General features: G+C 46.3%; 2 protein-coding genes across 2 annotated transcripts in view; one reads left to right on the forward strand and one right to left on the reverse strand.

Annotated features, from left to right (window-relative positions):
- Window positions 1-1135: 1135 nt before the first annotated feature.
- On the reverse strand, window positions 1136-6161 carry LOC6549541 (protein phyllopod). The gene is made up of 2 exons (XM_001975593.3): window positions 5691-6161; window positions 1136-2550 (listed from the first exon to the last, which is right to left on the reverse strand). The coding sequence occupies exons 1-2, from the start codon at window positions 5874-5876 to the stop codon at window positions 1525-1527; spliced, it is 1212 nt and encodes a 403-aa protein (XP_001975629.1). The 5' UTR covers window positions 5877-6161; the 3' UTR covers window positions 1136-1524.
- Window positions 6162-9540: 3379 nt separating this feature from the next.
- Window positions 9541-21903, forward strand: part of LOC6549538 (zinc finger protein 423 homolog) — a 30082-nt gene continuing 17719 nt past the window's right edge. Inside the window, exons 1-2 of the mRNA XM_026981062.1 lie at window positions 9541-9825; window positions 16198-16545. Coding sequence (XP_026836863.1) covers window positions 9783-9825; window positions 16198-16545 — 391 coding nt within the window. The 5' untranslated portion in view covers window positions 9541-9782. The remainder of the gene's footprint in view (window positions 9826-16197; window positions 16546-21903) is intronic.

Here is a 21903-nt window from a genome sequence, read left to right on the forward strand (position 1 = left end):
TTGGACGGGCTAAAAATGTCTCACAGCACTCAATGATTTAATCTCTGGCAGGCAGAACGTAGAACGCGCCGTGTGGCAAGACGCGCGAAGCTGCCTCAACCTTGACCGTCATTCGTAGGCGGCAGAATCGTCGCGAGAATCAAGAGGTATATGTATATGTATATATGTATAAGCTCTTCGCACGGCCATCGGGCGTATACGCGATTTCCGGAAACTGCACGCTCTCTCCTTCGCCATCGACGTTGCGCCAAGTCATCTTCAAGTTCAGAAGGCACGATGAATTTTATTTATAAATAAAAGTAACCTTAGTCGCCGTCTCAATAAAGCGTACTTGAGGTGCGCGTAGAAATTTCCGCACCACATTATTAACGTTGCCAGTCATGTCGGCGAAACCACAATTGTCAGCCACTCAGTCATCAGTTCGAATTGATGAAATGCCAGATTGTAAGCCAAAATAGGTATACGCACCGCTGTCTCAGTTGCATGAACAACAACGACGATGCTGACCTCAACACGTTCGTTCTCACTACGCAATTGCCTAAATCAAATAAATACGCTAGAGCATCAGAAATCAACAATTACACATCGGACTTTCGCACGCAAGGCGAAAACTAATGATATATGCATCTAAGATTGGGTCGTTGGTTCTGGAATATCCCACAGTTGATTTCGAGTGTGAGGATTTTTCATAGCTTTTCAATTACTGATTTAACAAAACATTTATCCAAGAACATAATTTAATAAAATACAATAACTTCAGTTAATTTAAAGATATTCCATGTCTTGTAAAAATAATGGTACTTAAGTTTGTGTGATAGTATTTTTACCATATTTTAGAGAAATATTTTCTGTGAAAATGTGCAGTTCTACATATATTTTGATTTTGACGCCACAAGCACTTAAAATAGGAGCCTACTTTTCGGCGCCAGTGAGAAAACAAGTTGGCAGCGCCAAACTAGTAGTGCACTAAGCTGCATACTTTTCGGCGGTCACATTTAAATAAAATAGAAACATTGAGCGGGAAATGTGAAATTAATTTTATTCCATAAAGTTCATTGCGAGCTCCAGGAACGAATCTGTGTTCGTAGGAAATTCATACCGCCCGTACATTTTAAAATAAAAATCCATTTCAACTATATATTGATTGCTTTTGTGCTATTTTTATTTCGCATGTTATTTTGAAATACTTTTTGTCTTTTGGAGCAAACAAACAAATTCAACTACATTGGCTCGAGGGGATTCTCTTTTTGTTTTTCTTTTTTGTTCTGGGTAAGACGGGGAGTTGCCTACAACTAATATGTATATTTTAAATATAGCTTTCCACATCCGTTAACTTAACATTCTTAGGTCTTCTGTTGTTTTGTGTGTGTGTTTTTTGTCCGCTAATTAATTAAGGTATTTGACTAACAATTAATATGTAATCGAGGTACTATTAAATTAGACATTTGCTAATGCTCATAATTTGCGTATTGTGCATGCAATTTGACTATCTTGTGTTTGGGGCACTAATTGGACCCATCGTTTTTAGACGAGGCTAATGCTAAGGCCCATTGGTAATCGCAGGCCAGCGAGTTGGATTGAAGCTTGGTGGGAATTTTGGTGGCTGTTTCCTTGGTTGTGGTGGCTCTGCGGTTCCAGTGGCGCTTCCGCTTCCTGAACCACTTCCAGTTCCGCTCGTCCATCCGCCTCCTCCTCCTCTTCTTCCTCCAGCTCCAGCTCCATTTCTTGTGCCTGCTCGTTCTCCTTGTTCTCCTTGTTCTCCTCGTGGGTAACCTGATAGCGGGCAGTGGGCAGGACTTCGGATATGGCGGTATCGAATTCCAGCAGTATCTCATCTTCATCGAGGTCCCGCGTCCAGCGCGGCCTCTCTTCAAAAGGACTCATGATCTGCGGGAGTTTCGAGCAGGCGGGGACTGATGCTGCTGCAGATGCGGCGGGTTCTTCCCGACTAAGTGTGGTGCCCAGTCGCCGGAACATGGCCACTACTTTGCCATCCACACTGGGCTGCGGGAATCTTTGGTAAGTGGGTGTGGTACGTGGATTGGGCAAGGGTGTGGCTGCCACCTCGGCTACCTTGGCCAGTCGCTCCACTGGTTTCCTGCGCGGCGCCACACACTCCACCTTGCAGATCACATTGCTCCTCTTCTGGCCCTGCGGCCTGAGGCAGACGAACACCGACTGCTGATTGCGCTTCTTGGGACTCCGCCGCAAGCTGTCCAGACAACACTGACGCAGTACACGACTCATCCGGCTGACGGAGGCACTGCGTCTGCTGGCTCGTCGCTTTGAGTAGACTATGGGCGCGGGTGTGGGATTGACTGGAGCTTGGGGCTGCGGCTGCGGCTGCGATTGGGGCTGCACCCGCACCATGGGCCGCACCATCGCCACCGGACGCAGCTTCGTCCTTTCCTGCTGCAGCACACTGTTGCCCATGTGCGAGGGACTTTGGCTCTGGCTTTCGGCCTCATTGCTGTTGACCGCCTGCAGGGAGTGCCAGTTGATCAGCCAGTTGTTGCAGCTGAAGCAGAGGAACTTGTCCTCATTGAGGGGCTGAAAGTAGCGAGACAAGGAATAGATGAGCACGGGATGTCCAACAATTGGTTAGCATACTATATACAGGGCTATAACTCTTGCTAGTCACCCAGATAACTGTTCAAGCCCATTTGGAATTTGAATTAAATGGATGGATAGCAATTTATTAAATTGCTTACTGTGGCGCACTGATATGTAGCATTCCAAATGAAGGCTAAAATGCCATTAGAGGCGAACCGAAGGCGGTTACATGGTAACTTTCAAAGCCATCAAGGCCAATCATTTATTGATTATAGCCAAGAAACCGTTAGGGTCATCAGGACGCGACCTTAGAAGGAAAATTGACCCAAATCCGATTGCGTGACTCGCAATCTGAAGCCAGGCATAACCACAGAATAAACCTCTCGAAAATTACGATACGCCTATGCACTTAGTGATCGCTCTCGACACCCGACCACTAATGAGCATCCAGCCAGAGGTGCAAAAATAAAAAAAACCATAACAATTCCGAAAACAACTGCCAGACGACCCGGGCATATTAATTACCCAGGCAGACCTCAGCATTCCAGGGGTATCAATAATTTCGTGCACCTGCCAGCAAAAAACTAAGCGCCCCGCAGTAGCAGCTGGTCCACCAAGGAACGGAAAACCAGTAACCAGTAACAAGGCAAAGGGACATTCGGTTAAACTCGTTTTGGCCAAGAGCCACGCGCCCTATCCACACACACACACACACTCAGAAAAATAAATGCCGAGTGGAACCGAAGCGGGAACTGGGTTAAACCCAACTATGACGACCATTAGGCACGCGCATGCGCGACAGCTGCTCCGAAAAATTAGATAAAGGTGATCGGGGCAGGGAACGGGTGGCGAGGGGCGGGGGCCGAAGGATCGGCCAGGACGACGGAGGAGGGGATCAGGATCAGGGGCGACTGTGGCTGCCTGTTTACCTTTGGCTGCGGCGCTGAAAAGGTGTGCTCCAAGGGCCATGTGTAAACGGTATAATAATGCAAATTGCAGGCCAGGTGCAAAGCAGACAGAAAACCACACACACACACACACGCACGCCGATCGCAGCTGCACTGCGAGAAATCGCTGTGCACTCCAAAGATATGTTTCAACTTGCCACATGGATAAATATGATTAAACATAACCCATTAGTTCCAGAAGATCTCCTTAAGCTTTTGTTAGTACAGGTGCATATACAATAGCTGCTTTTTCTGAGTGCACAGCAGAGGGAGTTGGGGGAGGCAGCCTGATAAGGTAATTGCAACTGGAGTTTATGGCACTGTCTTTCAGAACCTCATGGAGGAAGCTTATGGACAACCCGGCGAGGGTGTACTTTCTGTGGGGGTGATCGGTTGCCAGGCTACGATCACGGCAGGTGGTGTGTGCCCACCATATAGGGTTTCGCGAAATGGTTCTAACGAAACTCTAACGATGCCCACGGGGTTGGCATATCTGAGTGCGAAGAGGGTGAGACTCGAGGGTCTGATATTGAGGGTTATTGTTATTATGAAATGGCGTAGCGTGCGGCCCAAGCATTTCGTAATTAAATTTATTGCTATACAAGCAATGCTAGTAAGGTACAATGTTTCAATGAAAGTATAGAGTATAGAGCTACTCCGAAAGTGTGTTGAAATACAATCCACCAGATACCCAGTATTTGTACAAACTATGTTAGCAGGCACTTACAATTGTTTATGTTTTCGTAGGGCTTCATTTTAAGAACTCTCCTCGCTGTATCGTCGCAATCAGCCTGGCTTTCTAATCCAATTGCAAGGAAACCCTAGAACTAGCTATTCCCCAAAAATACCAAACCAAACGAAGACCTTTAAATGGAAGTGTTGTCTAGCTGGGTACTTTGTTTCGGCACTTCGAGGACTTCGGCTGGAAAATTCGGGGATTTGAAATCACCTATGTACACCGTGTGCCAGGGGTAGATCTTTTGTTTGGATTTGCGCAGCTTAAGAAACCGGAATTTCTAAGCAAAGATATTTGGCATCCTGCAAGGGTTCAACCAACCACCAATGCTTCAGAGGAAATCCCTTCGTCCCACAAACAATAAACTGTGAACTCGCATCCAGGTATTCGAGTTCAATAGTTGATATGCGAAAAAACTCACTCGGGACCATGAAGAGCTGATAAAGCAGCAGCAGAGAACCGAGGAACCCAGGAACCCAGGAACCCTGATGGGTTGGAGTTTTTGAGTGCCGACCAACCGGCAAATACAGCTGTCGTTTGGTATATGGAAAAGAAGCGAACGAGCAGAGCGGGTTCGTTCACTGCCCGCAGAAATTGGAGCAATCTCAGCAAATCCAACGCACAGCTGCCCTGCGAGCAGGTTTGTGTGGCGGTACAGGTAGCCATTGTACACGGGTAGTCATTTGGGCGAGGAGTGCCTGTAATCCGAGACCCGAAACTCACTTCCACAGAAAACAAGCCGAGGATCTCCAGCCAGGATCGATTTCCCTGGCCATCTTCCGCTGCCGCATTTCCCACACACACCGCACTGCTCACTGCTCACTGCTCACCGCTCGTATTAGAACAAGCTGTTAAAAATTATGGGAAAGGAATCGAGCTAAGTGGCACATGTGCAAAGTGTCCAATTACCAAAGGATGTCAGGGAAATGCATCAGCTGCTCGGCGACAGGATATGCAGTTTAAGGGGCACAGGAAAAGGTGGCTATACTAATCATCTAAAAGAGAGCTATAAAGGATTTTAGAACTTCCATCAAGGCATTCCTATTTCATAAATTCGCTAGAATAGAGACATAACTTCTTTGATGGATATAAGCCCTATAAAATATAAGATAGCTGCGCCGGAAATCAATCACCAAATGGCTTGCCACATTTTTCCCAGTGGGATGCTGTGCGGCAGTTACCTTTACCTGGCTACAGAAGTGCCTGTCGCTCTGCCGCTGGCATCCCGCCCATTTTCCGCCCAGCGAAGTTCATCCCCTTTTAACCCAAAAAAAAAACACACACACACCCACACACGCGGCTACAGGCGCAGAGGGAAAACTTTGTCCGAAGGACGTTCCTTCGTTGCATGACTCATCCGCCGAGTTGCCCCAATATCGATTTTCATACGTTCCACACGCCCCCCCGCCCTGGCTGGGTTTTAGATATTTCTCAAAGATGGGAAAAATCCATACCTGAAACTTGAATTTCGCCTGGATTAGCTGGACGATATTGGGTCCGGAGCGGGGCTCGTAGATATTGATCGTCTGGTTGGTGTGGCAGCCGCAGATGAGGCAGGTGCGTTTCAGGTATTCCGAGGAGGCGGCGGGTGCGGCGAGGGCCGCCGATGGATTCGCCTGCTGCTGCTGATTGGCAGACATCCTGGCGATTTTTCCGCTGCCTCTGACGTCACCAAAGGTCGCACTAACTTCTGCCGATTTTCGCTTTTCGCACTCGTATTTGTGTTTCCTCGACTTTCTTTTTTCGGGGGGTGGCGCGAAAATGTGGCAAACAACAAATGCCAAGCGGCGGACGCGTGCGAGTACGAGAGCGAGCGAGAGAGGGGGCGAGCGAGAGCGGGACAGCGAGCTACGGAGCGGCACGTCCTTCGCGTTGCACGCACAAATTTCGAATGAGCCTTGCTTGTCCTCTTCACTTTCTGTGCACCACTTTCAAAATTGGTGCCTGCGCGCTGCCAGATCCGGCGAATGAGCTGCGAGAGCGTCGAGCGTTGTCGTATCGGTGGAAAAGGAAGGGTCAAGTGAGTAAGTTAAACACTTAATAAAAGTCATGCGAAATATCTTATATTTACTTATTATGTCGTAGTAAAAATATAAAACGAAATTTAGAAACATATTTTTATTTTTTCTCTTTTTTATTTTTCTTTTTTTTTATAGTGTTACTTCTTGGCGTGGCTTGGTTGGGATCAGATTATATACCATATACCATATTTCCTATGACCAACCGACGTGCTGCACTGAGAGAAAAGGCCAAGGTAAGGGTGACATAGTGAAACAATACAAAGAGGCAGCATATGTTCACACTTAGAGCGCCAAAAGGGATGTTGAGTGCTAGAATGACTAGTGCGAATTCTGGAACAGGAAATGGATAACAAAAGGCAGTGCCAGTAAAAATACGAAAGCGGAATTTCAACTGCTATCCTTTTTAGGAAAATAAATATTTGTAAAAATGCTTACTTTAATGCTCCGTTTATATTTAAGTAGGCTTAGCACAAACCTGATTTTGAAGTTTTATTGCCTTGCGAGGCGGATCGCTGAATTCATTCAGCGAACTGAGCCGCGAAAATCTCATGAATGAATCTCAAAGCCGCAGCAACTGTCTCCACATATTTTGACAACTTGACCTATCTGAACTTTCGACACTCAGGCTTAAGACGAGTGGTGGTCCAGCCCTTTGGTTTTGCCCAAGCCCCCCAAAAGGAATCGGTGGCAGCTGCCATTGAGCGACAAACGCCGAATTTAATGTGGACGGCTTCCTCGACGGGCACTTATCATTATGTTGGACCCACCGGCTCAACACAGAGCCCGTATCATCCGCAGCACGAATAGCTTGCAGCTTGCAGCATGTGTGCATTGTGGGCTCATCAACAGGCTGCCGAGCGCAGTGTCTGGTGCCCCCAACACGCCGATCCTCCAAGACTCCGTCGAAGCACCGACGGCAGCTGCTCCAAAACACAAAAGGTGCGTTTCGGTTCCTCGTTTTTTACCCATTTTCATTCGGCACTCGGGCTGCTCAATCATATGTTCCCTGTGTTGTAGTTGTGGCTCATTTTGAGCCGGTGTTGCAGCTTGCAACCGGATTTGTTCGTGGCGACAGATGTTTCTTCTCCTTTTCTCCTTCGTCCGAACCTTCTTCCTCCGCTCCTCCGACTTGCGACGATCCTCTCAGATCGCAGGCACTGGGTTAACTGGCGCTGCCCGCCGCTACTTTTACTACGCTTCTCCGTCGATAGTAAACAATGGAGTAGGGAGTGTGGAGTAGCGAGTTTGGGGTAAGGAGGATCCAAGGCAATCGAAGCCCCCGATGAATGAACATGTGAATGGGACCCTGCGAGGGAGTTGCGTGGCGAACGAGTAATGTATCCCGGAACTGGACCCTCGATCGATCGATTTCCGCGACATATGCGTATCAAATTTTTATGCATGCACATCTCTGAGATCCCAGAAGAGGAAGTGCCCAAGGTGCCTGCATGAGATATCGAGGATAAGAAAGGGATAACGAAGGTTTTTAGAGATTTATGGTTAGGCATTTAAATACTTGTTATCCAGATCTTCATTGTGATCTTATCATACTCTTTAAACAATTTGTTTGAAGGGAATTAAAGTACAAGTGTGTCATATTATTTTGTAATCCACTGCTCTCCTTTGTTTGTTGACTACTCAATTGAACACTAAGATATATAAATTACACGATGCAAAAATATAATTTAACGTCCAAAAACAATTATTACGTTGCTGACTGTTTATGGTACCAAATAGTTTTTGTCTTGTTTGCAAGTTTAAGTTGTATGCAATTTGATTTTAAAAGAAAATATATTTACTTTGCATGTGCCGTTGCCCTTGAGTGTCACACTAGCGACACCTACCCAATCAAATCAGTAGTCTCCAGCTAGCAGCTTTCAAAAATTACCGTAGGTGGCGCCCATGATTCAAAGCAAGGCGAATCAATGCGGCGAAAAACTTATTCAATCTGTGTAGCATACTTTTCGTCAGTGATTGAATTTTCTTTGTTAGCCTTCAACGTGAATTCTAAAAATGTTCTTGTTTATATAGAAAAAATAAGACACAACTAAAAAATGCTGTTAAAGCTTTTTTTAATTGGTTTGTTTTTGAAATTCTAAGATACGTTTTTCATCAATAATTATTAAAGTTCAAGTCAAAAGAACATAACAAGAAATCTTAAAATTATTGAATATTATAAACTGAATGTTAATAAATTATACTGTCAATGGCTTTATTTTGAAAATTGTAACGCTTGGCTGTCATTGGGTTTTAAAAATGGGAAGATAAGAATTTTTCCAGTCTATCACCGATTCCTTACTTCAGGGATTTTTTGTGACTAGATAAGTATCACTGAGTTATGATAACTAATACATACTTAAAACAAGCAAAGTACCAAAAAATATATAAATAAATAACATAAGTAGAACAATTTTGATATCTTGCTGAAATAGAATAAAATGCATTCTCTAATTCATACTGAATATATATTTAGTTCACAGTAGGCTAAACTTTCTTTGTCTTAAACACAACTGAAAATCGTTCTTTAATTCATCCCATAGAAATGGTGGCTCTTGATGAGTCTCACCACATCATCTTTCGTGTCCCAAGCGTGTGGTACTCCTGAAATATGGATGAGTGGATGGCTCAACAAAAGACCCATTGCCGATGTCGTCACCCGCTGCCAAAGCACGGGATCCTCAGCTTCTGGACACGATTCTCACGGTGCACCAAGGAGCTGGGAGGTGTGCGTTGGTTATCCCGCTGCTGAGAAACCAAGTGGAAACTGCAATTCGCAGGGCACCTTGGGAGAATCGAAATCGCCTCGAGTTCGCGCGCCCCTTTTAATGGACCCCCCATACGCACGTGCGAAAAATAAAATAATTGACTTGACTTTATAATTGCAACAGGCGAGCGAGGAGGGCAACAAAATAGAGGAATCTATCACACTGTGAGCAGTCGGCATGGGTTCCCTGGCTGCCTGGCTGCTGGGCTACCGGGTTCCCTGGCTCTTCAAAAGGCACCCAGAAACGCTCGTGATTGGTGCCGGCCCGGATTCTCTAGGGGATGGAAGCGAAGCAACCCCCGGGGGAATAAGTTCAGCACTGATAGATGGTTCACTGCTCGGATGGCTGGGAGTTCTTGGGTGACTGTGTTCTACCACCTCAACCACCTCATACTGGTCCTCTGCGATTCTGAGTGCTCTCTCCCAATCTCTGTCGCTCTTTCATTGCACGCGACTGCGCTGTGGCCATACCATTTTGTTTTAAGAGCTTCTGTTTTGATGCCAACTTTTTTTGGGCCAGCATTCAGTCAGTTGCCGACGCTCAAGGCACAAGGACATTCGCTGCGCTTGCCAGGACTCGCTGGCTGAGATAGTAAAACCAAAACAAATCGCTTTGGCGCGAAACGGTAGCCGCAAGGCGAAGGCAGCCCCCACAAGCCAAATCAAATCATATCGAATTATATCGAATCATATCGAATCAAACTAAAGCAGAAACGGAAACGGAAACAGTGATTTAAACAGTGATTATAGCCAACGTGGCCATGTCCCGACGCAAACAGGCCAAGCCGCGCGCCTGTCTCAAACGTAAGTTGGGCGCCAGTGGTCAGTGGCAGGACTCGAATCCCCAGGTGGCCACCAACTGACATGGTCTCCATTTCCATATCCTGAGTGTGTTCCTGCATGTCCCTCCGCTTACGTGTGTACTCCGTGTGTTTGTGTGTGCGCTTGTGTGTTTGCGAGCGTGTGTGCGTGCATCTGATTGATTTGCTTTGATAAACCCCAAAAGGGGGTGGACACAACATTACTCTGCCAAACTTTGCTCGCGGGACCGCAAAATGTGACAAATGCAAATGGCCTCGGCCTGCGTTGGCCCACCATCCGGTCCGGTTTGGCTATTGCCCATTCCCCTGCCCTCCAGTTCGGCGCTTCCAGCTCTCGACTGCCGACTCTCGGCCAGAGCACACCATGCCCTACCGTCCCAATCCCATTTCCATTCCCATTCCCATTCCGTGCCCAAACCGGCTGCAGCCCAGCAGCTTGCAGGCATTGGCCAATCCCCAGGGATCAACACACCTAACTGTCAGTGATAGAGAGCGACCAAATGGGGGGCACACTGGATGAGGGAGCCCTGGTGGGGACCTGGTTGTTCGGACGGGCGGGGGGCGGATGGGGCGGGGCGGGGACGAGGGCAGGTGCTCTGGGGGCCAGGAGACCCCCGAAACCCAAACAAACCCCCCAGCATGAGGTTGAAACATTGAGTGTTCTGGTGAACCAACAAGTAAATGGTTAACAAAACCTGCTCCACGGCGAATGGGGGATACGCTTCCTTCTCACATTTTCAGAAAATATTCTGGTTACTGCAAATATTACTAAGGGTTCAATTTAACCAATTTTACTTTATGTACTACATTGGTAATACAAGATTTTTAAGTACGATTATTTCGGTACCCTTTAAATTTTCATCCTAATCTCTGGATTTTATTTAATGAGCTACAGATTGCTATGATTTAAGTTAAGCTAAAGTGTTGCAACTTTGGTGATAAGCTAACATTTACCCTGCTAAATTGGTAAGTCACATAAATTTGATAACATTTTTGGCAGTACATCATTAAGGGTTAGGCATAGATTTCGGTCCAAGGACAACATTTTGAAGGGCATAAAAGGCGGCTTGGCCAAAACGCAGCACTGCCGTTTGGATATTTTTGTGATCTGGCTGGGACTGCGGTGCAGTTTTCCGATTCGGTTCCATTTTCCGTTCTGCGGCCGGGCCAAGCCAAGGCAACCGAAGTGCCGTTAATTTTTAATACAATTTCAAATTGTGTCAGTGTAAATAACAGCAGAGCAGCAGCGCCAGCAACAACAATGATAACAAATAAAATTGACAATAAATCCAATGCACACATGTGCATGTGGAGGTGGAGGTGGAGTTGGGGGTGGCGGTGGGTGGTTTGTGGGTGGCCAGCTGAGGGCATCTGAGGCCCCCAAGGACAACTGGCGCACACACAAACTAACTCACACACACACACAGATTGGGTGGCAGAGAGAGGGAGAGAGAGAGAGGGGAGAGAGACAGAGAGAGATATCCTCATGCTGGGGCATGAAAATTTCCCCAACGTATAAAAAAGCGAACTTTGGCTTGCTCTTTTTGCAGCCTTCTCTGTCGCACCAATGCGCTCGGCGAGGGGCGCGCGAAAAAAGCACAAAACACAGAAAACCCATTGCCATGTATTTCTCAGGGGAGTCGGCAACGGCTCTCTGGCCAATCCCCTCGAGAAAAGCGCTGGGCAACGAGGCAGCAGCAACAACAGCAACAGCAGCAACAACAGCAACATCCAGCGGCAGCAACAGCAACAAACATGCGCCAACTCCCTGGGGAGTTTTCATTTGTTGACGGCGTTGCCAGCCAGTTTGCCTGTATGTATGTATGTACACATCTCTAGGTATATCCCCCGATTTATGTGCTCATACATACATATATGCCGAACATATAGGTTGAAGCTCAGCTATTTTCATTGACAACCCACAACAACAAAGCCACACCATCTACTGCAAAAAATATGAGCCAACAATGCGAAAAGAAACATTCCGCAAACTTATTGAACACCTATCATAAATATAGATTGACTCAAGTTTTGGTAACACAGCTATAAAGTTGATTATATAGTATATTTTTAGAAAGAAAAGTTATTCGCCTTTCTGAAACCGATTTTAATTTGTTTCTAGTGTTCAGATCGCTTTTAAAGGACAAATAGTTAGAGGTTTTGGATTTTAGAAATGATTGTACGTTCATCACCGTTTATTTTCCGGCTTTGTGACCCCCGATTGATTAACCAAAAGGACCGATTCCCGATTAACCTCCCAGCCAGCAGCGAAACAGAGTGGTATGCATATTTTTAGCAGGCACTGTCTGCCGTAAAATGCTTTAAAATGCCGGCTTCTCCCGGGGAATTCCCATGGCTAGGCGAAAGGCTTAGGATTCCAGCTGCCATAAGTTGTCGTTGCCTTCTGGCCCCTTTCGCCACTCGCCACCCGTTCCCAGTCATCCAGTGCGCCCAGCGAAAACCCAGCCCATCCCTTTCCATACCGCTGGCCCACCAGTTTCACCTCATCGTCAACGTGAGCGCGAGTCCTTGGTGTATTGGCAAAATATTTGCCATTGCACGGCAAAATCGCGCGCCAAAAATAGCAGCAGCATCAGCAGCAGCAGCAACAACAGCGGAATAAGGATCTCAGGATCCAGGAGCTGTAGTGGGAATCCGCTGTGGGCATAGGCTACCATGTGCAATGGCTTCTGCTTGTGCTTGTGCTTGTGCTTCTGCTCCAGCACATAATGTGGGATATTGGCTGCGTCTAATGGTAACTAGTTTGGTAAATAGAATTTGCTGTGGGCCATGCCAATGAGTGGGTGGCGGGTGGCGGGTGGCTGGGTGGTGTGAGCTGGGGCAACAGGGTCGTGGGGCGTCTTGGGGATTCGCCGGAAGGCAAAAACACTGCAAACGACATTAGCAACGGCAGTGGTGGTGATGGTGGCATTTTGACAGCTCTGTGGATTCCGCGCCACTCACACTCACACATGAGCGGCAGTTGTTTAGTTTTGGCTTGAGCATTTTTGTTCGGGGAGCTCAAGTGGCGGCAGTAAAAACTAGCAAAGCAAAGGAGGTGATTTCTAAATAAATTATCGGGCTGTAATTAAGGATGAGGCTTAGTTAATCAGAACCATCATCAAAAGGGAAGCCAGGGAAGTCATTTAAATTTAGGACTACAAAAGTTTTAAAACTATCTATTATAAATAAAAATATATTATAAATCACAACGCATAAAGTAATTTATCTGCGTATTCAAAATTCAGTTTTGCTTCATTGAAAAGTATCTAGAAAAAAACTTTGTTGATTTCACATAATAAACAATTAAACAATTAAATTTATGAGGGAGTGGTAAATTCATCTAATTATGTGGTATGGACAGCTGAAAAACCTTTCCAGCCATGTAATCAAATGGCTTAAAAAGGGTGTAATGAATGAGCCAATATCTGCAGTACAACTTTTTGCTTAAGCTGACCACCTTTAGTGGTTATATGAACTGTTTTTCGCCAATGGCGAACGATCTCTTTGGCCATGTTTTCTCGGGTGGCAGCTTCTGACATTTATCTCTTGTTCCAGCAACTATTGATAAAATTTATTGTTGGCGCTTTTAACAACACCTTCGGGTTTGTTATTTCATTATTTTTTTAATACCACACACTCACACACACTCACGGATACACACTCCGGTTCGAGCCATTATAAAAGTTGCAAGCGCGCTTTGTTTTGGCCAACCACCCCGCCCATCGCCGCCCATCGCCACCCAACCCAATCCACGCCCACCACCCCCCGAATGCCTCCCCAGCTGCTCAGTGGTGCCCTCTACACACGCTTAGTAGCCGTTTGGGAGCTGGAAAAGTGGCAAGCGTTGGGGTATTTGGCGGGAAAAGGGGAAATTCCAATGCGGAATGGGGCGGCGATGGCAGTGGCAACGGATTGATGGGTCAAAGGGGACGACGCTTATTATTACGTTTACAAATAAGTGTCTGTGCATGAGTGTGCATGTGTGTGTTCCGGTGTCTCTGTGTGAGTGTGCACCTTTTTGTTGGTGGTGGTGGGGGCGTGGATGTTTGAGTAAAACGCTTAAAAACATGCCATTGCCGAAAAACAAGTAAGAAACACTCACACATGCGGGCACTTGTGCCCCACACTCACTCACACACACACACCACTCCTCTGCCCCAAACACACACAAGGAGAAGAGGATGAGGGGGAGGGATGGCAACCCAGCGACCGAGTGCGAAATGCACTCTGGGGGGCTTTAAACAAAAATGAAAATCGCTTGCATACATATGGGCGCTTACACACACACAGCAGCGTGTTCAACGCACACAGATACGTGCACGACGAGAAATATTTTTCCGAAATCCTAAGTTCATATGAATAACATTTTAGGATTACTCCAATATTGTTAATATAATTATAATAAAAATTATTAAATTTTCTAATAATTGAAACAGACCTGCAATTTATTTATAAAATTGCATCACACTTAATTATCTATCTATATATGTATATGTGTATAATTTAGTAAAGATTTAATTCTGAATATCTTAAAAACCATTACATGATTTTATAACCACTTAGTTTTTTTGGAACCACCTAATTTATTTGTATAACCACTTAATTGTATTTGTATGACCACTTAATTTATTTGTACAACACTAACGATTTGCAGCTTCAGCTGCAAAAATATTTGATTAATTTCGTTCAGTGTACCTATATCCTCTTTGGCTTGCACAAAAAGAACTTGACTTGCTGCTTGTGTTGTTGCTGCTGCTGTTGTTGTTGCGGTGCTTCGACAATTTTAACGACCATAACTGGTTCTCACCCCGTTCGCCCTGATATTTCCCCCACCCTGCACCCCTTCCCCCGGCAGCCACCACGCGCATTTATTTTAAAATACGCGGCACTTCCGCCGCAAACGGCACACAGTTGCCCCACATCCACATCCACCGCCCACCCCCTTCCATTCAGCACCCAAACCCACCGCATCGCCTCGCCTCCAAGTGGCTGCAACATTCGGCTTCTTTATATGGAAATAATAACCAAATGTTCTTGCGCCGCCCATCGCCCATCGCCGGGCTCCCTTTCGAAGCCCCACGCCCATCATGGTGACCATACCCATGCATAATGTTCATTTCCATGGCGATTCCTTGCGGTGTGATTCCGGCATGTCCTTTCGGCCATATATTTTAAGTCCTTACCTTCCTCGCGGTCACCAATACGAAATGGTCACGCGCAGCCTTCAGACTCCAGTCCTCCAGCGCAGAAATACCTCTTCCTTTTCAAGATTAAAATGGAAAGGCAGTCGGGTGTCCTTGCCTACTATTTTTTGGTCATTTTGGTCACAAGATGTTAATATTTTTATGGTATTTTCAGACACATTCAAAATAATGCATAATACCGAAATTAAATTTCTTAAATTCCAAACAATTATACTATTTATAGCTGTTGAAAAGTAATAATCAAGGGTTTGGATAAGTAAGCTGCCTTCCAAATTTTTTAAAACTCAGCAGGCTGAACCTTTTCCCAAACCAAGCGCATAAATGGTTTCCTCACCTGTGGCTGGCCCATAATCCGAGGGAATCCCTCCAACAGCAGGACATCCGTCTTGCCCACTCCTGGCCATCGCATCACTGGCAACTGGAGAAATGTATGAAAAATTCAATTTAATTGCGCAATTACACATGTTACACATTTCCATTTTCCGGAGTTGTTCTTTTGGCCGAACCAGCTTCCGTTTCCGTTGTTGCACCCTTGCAATTACTTTTGAGGCGGAGAGCACTCGGTTTATGGCTTTCTTTGTGTGTGTGTGGGGAGGGGGGTGGATACAACGACACCCACAAGGCAGCCGGGCAGAGGCCATCGATCAGGTGGCGGCTTTGCCGGAATAGCCATCCAAGGAGTCTGAGTTTTGAGCTATTGGCACGGCAAGGTGGGGGGCACAATAAAACACGGAGCGTGTAAATAGAATTTTTGGCCCGATGGCCGCCCGGGGAGTGCTTTGGCATAATCTGCATGAGCCGGTGGCATAGCACCCGATGTCTGAGCCCACATCCGACTCACAGCAATTTGTGCGAGTGTTCGAAGTGTTATCAATTGATTAGCTTTCATTTATATGAGCATTGCGGCGATAATTTGTTCTCAATTTCATTCAATATAGCAATCGAAAGTCTGATCAACGGGCACTTACACCAATACTTTGGCTACTACTTTTTAACTTTTAACTTGCTTTTAATACTTTTTAACTAGCCAAATTATACTTCATTGCATGACTGAAGACCCACATGGAAATTGCTGAGGGAACTGAGCTGAGGACACTTCATTATTGGGCACATTTTTCTTATAATATACATGTACGCATTCTTTGCAGTTGGCGAGAAGGAGGATGAGGAGAACACCGGACTGCTGGAGCCCAAGGAGGAGCTGCTCAGTGGCGACGAGGACAACGAGGATAATGAGGACGAGGACGAGGAGCTGCCCGATGAGGTGGAGGCGCCCGAGGGAAGAGGGGGTGCCGAGCGGCCCCAGCTCGAGCCCAATGAATCACAGCAACAAAGCTGGCCAACAGCTGATGAGCCAGCGGTCCCAGCTGCAGTGGCAAAAGAAGAAGGAGCAGAGGAGGAGCAGGAGGAGAGATCAGAAGAACTACAACACCCACGGGATGAGGTAGTTGCATCTGATGCTGCTGCCAATGCCAACGGACACTGCAAGTCCTCTGGTAAGTTTGACTTCAATTTGCATATTTTATTGCCTCTAGCCGAAAGATATATCCATGTATATCTGCTGTACGTATGTATGTATGTATGTTGGTATACACACGGCTATGGCACACGTATGTAAACTAACCAGCATCCACTGGCATTGCCTCAAGTCCATCGCCGTCGTCTTGGGCTTCCCCTGGGTCGTTCACATGTCCGGCTAATAACTCTCGACAGTCTCATAAATAGCAAATGTAAGGTTTTTGCTCTTGCACGTTGTTGTGGTCGGAGTTGAACCATCTTAGGCCCACATCCGCATCTTCTGGCTTCCCCTGGTCACTGGGCACTGGGCACTGGTCACTGGCAACTGGCCACTGGACACGTGAGTCCAGTTGCCCCTCAGGTTTTGGTCTATTTTGGTGCCTTTACAATGACGGTTTAAAAGTGTGGAATGCTCCTGGAAATTGGATAAGGTTAATCACATTGAAGGCCTCTTACAGGGTGCTATATTTTGGAATAATTGGAATGTAATAAACACCATTAGCTACCTTTAAATGTTAAACAAATACAAATTATAAATTAAACTCAAGGAACACATGATTTGGAAATGTAGTGTTGTTAACATTGCCGCTGAAAAGTAGGCAACACATTTCCATACATATTGGTTCAACAGCACACACACCCTGTATATGTGGGCTATCCCCATTGGAGCCGCTGCCTGGTCACATCAACTTTGATGTCTCCATGAGGCCCCATACATACATCCGTATCGCAATATGCAGCTGTGTGCGTATGCCCCATGTACGAGTATTCGGTATTCCTGTGCGTCATTGGATTATGGCACTTGGGTGTAAAGCCATCGATTCCAATGACCAAAGCGCTGGCTGGCTGGCCGTTATGGCCGCTGCTGTCTGACAATAATAAAACAAGCTCCATGTTTTAAATGGAACGTAAACACACATGCCAGTGTATGGGTAGTACCCACACACCCATAAGCAGTAACACACACACACACACAACGAAACGTGTCGGTTCATTATTTGTTGCTCTTTTCTGGTTTTCTGTGTGTTTCTGGCCAGGCCGGGCGGCGAATTCCCGCGAGTCAAGACGACGGCATGGAGAACATCATCATCAACTAGAACCTAGTCGGGCGCCCAGTGCCAGCGTCCCCTATACAGGCGTACATCGCTAAATCGAACTATAACTTCTTAATAACTTAATATATCAAATGAAGTTTCAAAAATATAGTAGGCTACAAATTCACTTACAAAGCTGTATAAAAGTATGCTATATTCTTTTTTTCGGCACAAAACTTCAAAAGTTAGGATCCTAATCTGAAGTAACAGAGAGCCAATTTGATCGCGTTCCACTTAATTAAGTTGCACTGTATTTGGCGTGCGGATGCGATTCGGAAGGTCTGGGTGCCCTGGATTGTAGTTGCCGGCTACCTGGGAGCAGGAGCACCAGCCCCCAGTATGTGTGTGTGTGTGCCCGGTTTTGGTGTGTGTGAGGCTTTAACCTCACTGCGAACTCTTCGGGACTAACGGCACTACGGAGGACCAAACTTTATCACCAGAGCGCGCCTCCTGCACTCGCCATCCCTTTTGCTCGCACGCGCATATTATATGACAAGTACACGCTGCTGCACTGCGTCCGTTTACTGCTGCTGTTGCTGCTGCTTTTGGAGCTGCTGGAGCTCGTGGAGCTTGTGGAGCTGCGCTCGTCCTGCGAGGCCCTCTGGTGGGTTGTATAATGTTCTAAGGGGAAATCGAGAGGCCGTGATAAGTTTGGGGATCCGAAAATTGTCTTTCTGCTCCGTGCTGCTACCGCCGCACTTGTGCGCCCGCTGTTGCTGCTCCTGCGACGCTGGTTGCCAACGAGAAACCCGGCGAGAATGAATTGGCCCTTTTGTGCGCATCACCAGCACCACGGTGGCCCAACTTGAGGGCACTCCAAACAGTGGGGCCAGCGTCTGGGAAAGTAGGTTAATGATTGAGGATAATACATACACACTACAGCATCAACTCCTGGCTTAGGATTACCATTCCAATATTAGTGCTCTCAGTCAATAGGTCTTGGTACCATTTTCGGTGACAAAAGTCCTTGTAGACATTGTGATTGTGGTTAACTTCTTATTCCAATCACTCCCTTGAAATCGTGTATCATATAATTTATCTTTCACCTAAACAACTACTTTCCGAGATACACACACACCACTGTGCGCCCGCCAAGCTCACACCTTTGCACTCACACCCACACACTCAGCCATTTAAACACATGTGTGTCGTCTATAAAGTTCCCTTCCTCGTTCACTCGCCCGATTCTAATATGAATTCTGCTGCTTATAGATTATATTTGTGTAAAGTTTTATGTTGCAATATTTTCGGCTGACGTCGGTGGAGAGGGGAGGATGTGGGCGATGGTGGGAGGAGCTTCCTTCACGAGAAGATGCCTCGACGACGACATTTCCGTGGGGAGCAACCTTGGTGCGAATAAAAATTATACATTGCCATATAAGCGGGCGAGACGAAGTACAGTAGACAACAAAGAGTGGGGACGCCTGCTCCCCGAAGGATCCAAGGTGTCTCCGTCCCTCTTCCACTCGTGTGTGTGTGTGTGTGTATGTTTCTAACTTTTGCCAGCGTGTTTATTGGTATGTTCATTGGGGAACATCTTGAGACCGAAGGAGAAAGCGGGCGACAGCTTCTTGTTGCATAGCGAAGTTGCTCATTTTGCCATTATTATTCCACTGTGTATTGAAAAATGAAACAAAAGTGAATTATCGTCTTTGTCGCCTTGACTCTTTCACCCGCCTCCTGCTGCATATTCTTAATTCCTACTCCCATTTACTAAAATGTCGCCAGGTGTGAAGATAAATATAATTATTATCGCAGCTTCAGTATTATAAAGTGCATAGTACATAGTAATTCCAAAGATATTGAATAGTATGTGTTAGCTTAAATCATAACCTACATTTCAAAGAGTCGTGAAAGATTTTCAAAAATAAGACGAGAGAACGCGTTACATTCGCTGACAATCCCTAATATGCCCCACGTTGCTTTGATTGTAAATGTAAAACAGGGATGACTGTACCTTTAATCGATTGCGGTGGGCGATCGATAAATATACAAATTGCAGCCATGGAAATGGTGATGACGATGACCATGACCAATTCGGGCCAATTCCCCGTGCATACATAATTCATTTATCACTTCATAATTGCATCAGAGACATATCCGAGTCCCACTTTCCCGTAGGCACTTCACCCTGCCCCACTACGCCCCTGACCACAGAGCCACACGTCCCTCCCCGCCCACCGTAACTTCGGTTCGATCACATGCACGTTGACGGTTGCCTTTATTATTTCGCCTTTTTTGCAATAATTTTCAAACAGAAACACACAAAAAGCATTTGCGCAACAATTCCCTAAGGATCTCCGGCGACGACGATGGCAACGAAGCCAAGGCAAAGGAGCGCTGGGTTTCACCAAGGCAAAGGGGGTGGCGGCGGCAGCTCGGGATTGGGGTCTGTGGAGTGGAGGGAGCAAACGAATCGAATTAAGAGCCACCACACGGTAGGTGGTCCCACTTCGCACTGGAGCTGAGCTGAGCTGTGCTGAGCTGAGCGGAGCGCCCGCTTCAGTCTTTTTCCCACGGGATTGGCGCAGTCCGAGTTGGACTCCCATCTCCCATTCTCCGCACTCCTTTCCCCTTTGTACCATTCTTTTGTCCCACCACGGCGATATTGTTGTTGTTGTTGTTGTTGACAGTGGTGGCGGGAGTTAGCCTGGGGGTAACCACACTCAAATAAATGCGATTCGGCTCCCAGAGTACCACAAATCACGAGTTGGGAATTATAAGCAGAAAATTGTAATTTGTAAGCTTCAATTGTCATTAATCAAAAATTGGAATTTAGGTATTTCTTTGGAAATTGTCTATATTCAAAAAAAAAGTTAAGTAAACAAATTAAGATATTTAAGAACTAAGTTAATAGTGCCCAAAATATAATATTCTGAAATTTTCTGTAAAAGTTTTATCTACCGAATGAAGGTCATAGCCCACATCAGCTGGTGATATCGTAGTACTATTTAAGCAACCCCCACCCTGGGGAAATCCCCAACTACGCCCCTGATAGGATAGTACTCTTCTGGACTTTGTCCGCTTATTTCGCTGCCGTTGTTGTTGTTCTCGTAGGCGGCGGCGCTTTGGGAAATCTGAGCGAGTGCAGCTTGCAGCGGCTCCCAAAGTGCCAGCATGCATGGTGTGGTTCTGTGTGTATGGGGGCGGAACAGAGTGGGTGGGCGTGGCCGAACAACTTCACAATAATCAGCAGCTGCACCACAAAGCCCCGAAAGTCGTAAAAATGGCCGCAAGATGGCGCTAGTCGGATATGCAAATTTCGTTCGATTTATGGTCGCCAACCGCACACACACACACACACACGCACACGTGTGGAGATATTCTGGCACACACACATGCACGCACACGGATAGCTGGTTCATTAACATGATTCGCGAAAGATGCGAGAGAGTCATAAAATTAGCCAGGCAACACCAGTCGATGGCTGACGATGGTGTTGGTGATGACGATGATGATGATGAATGCATTGCAGAACCTTCTCGCCTCTTCTCTCTTGGATCCCCAGCTGCCACGCCCCCTGCATCACCGCCCCTCCATTGGTGTAGTGTCGAAAAATTTGCAAAACTCAAAGCAACAATTCGACGAAAGCCAATTTTGCGTCAGGCGAAGTCGAAAAAGCAGAGCAGCGACCGGAGATGCATGTGGGCAGCAGAAGGCTGGGGGCGTGGCATATGACTCCCAACAGAGCGAATGTTGAATAATCATCAGGCATCATCAGAGAGACGGAGATACAGCGGGAAAAGGGAATGGGAGTCAAAGTCGTCGTCATTTCTGCATATGCACTCTGAAAAAAAGGTGCCAAATAATTATTCAGTAAGTAAGATGAGTAAAAATGTCGAAGATTCATCAAATACAAGACTTAGATACATCTTTGGAGTTATTGAATGGTCTGCCCAAAATAGGAATTCTTCAGCAACCCAGTATTATGAGAGCAGAATTTGTTTCTTGACTTACCACAATTTTCTCACAGTGCACCGTGCATCGGTTGCCGAGGAGAAATCAACCAGGCGCGAGATGCGTTTTTGGCATGTTAAAAACTTGTCCCGGGCTGTTGCTGGGTCCAGGGTCCGTCCGCCAGATGGAGCCAGTCAGCCCGCACGTGCAACTCACACAACATTACATACTCGTCCGAAAAATACACACATACGCACACACACACATGCAATCGCAGAGAGAAATTCGTAAAATTTTGTTTCCGCTGATGAAGTATTCCCCAGCTGCAGGACAAGGATTATTGGA

This window comes from Drosophila erecta, unplaced genomic scaffold (genome assembly GCF_003286155.1).
Source record: "Drosophila erecta strain 14021-0224.00,06,07 unplaced genomic scaffold, DereRS2 tig00000092-arrow-pilon, whole genome shotgun sequence".
Taxonomy (NCBI): Eukaryota; Metazoa; Arthropoda; class Insecta; order Diptera; family Drosophilidae; genus Drosophila; species Drosophila erecta.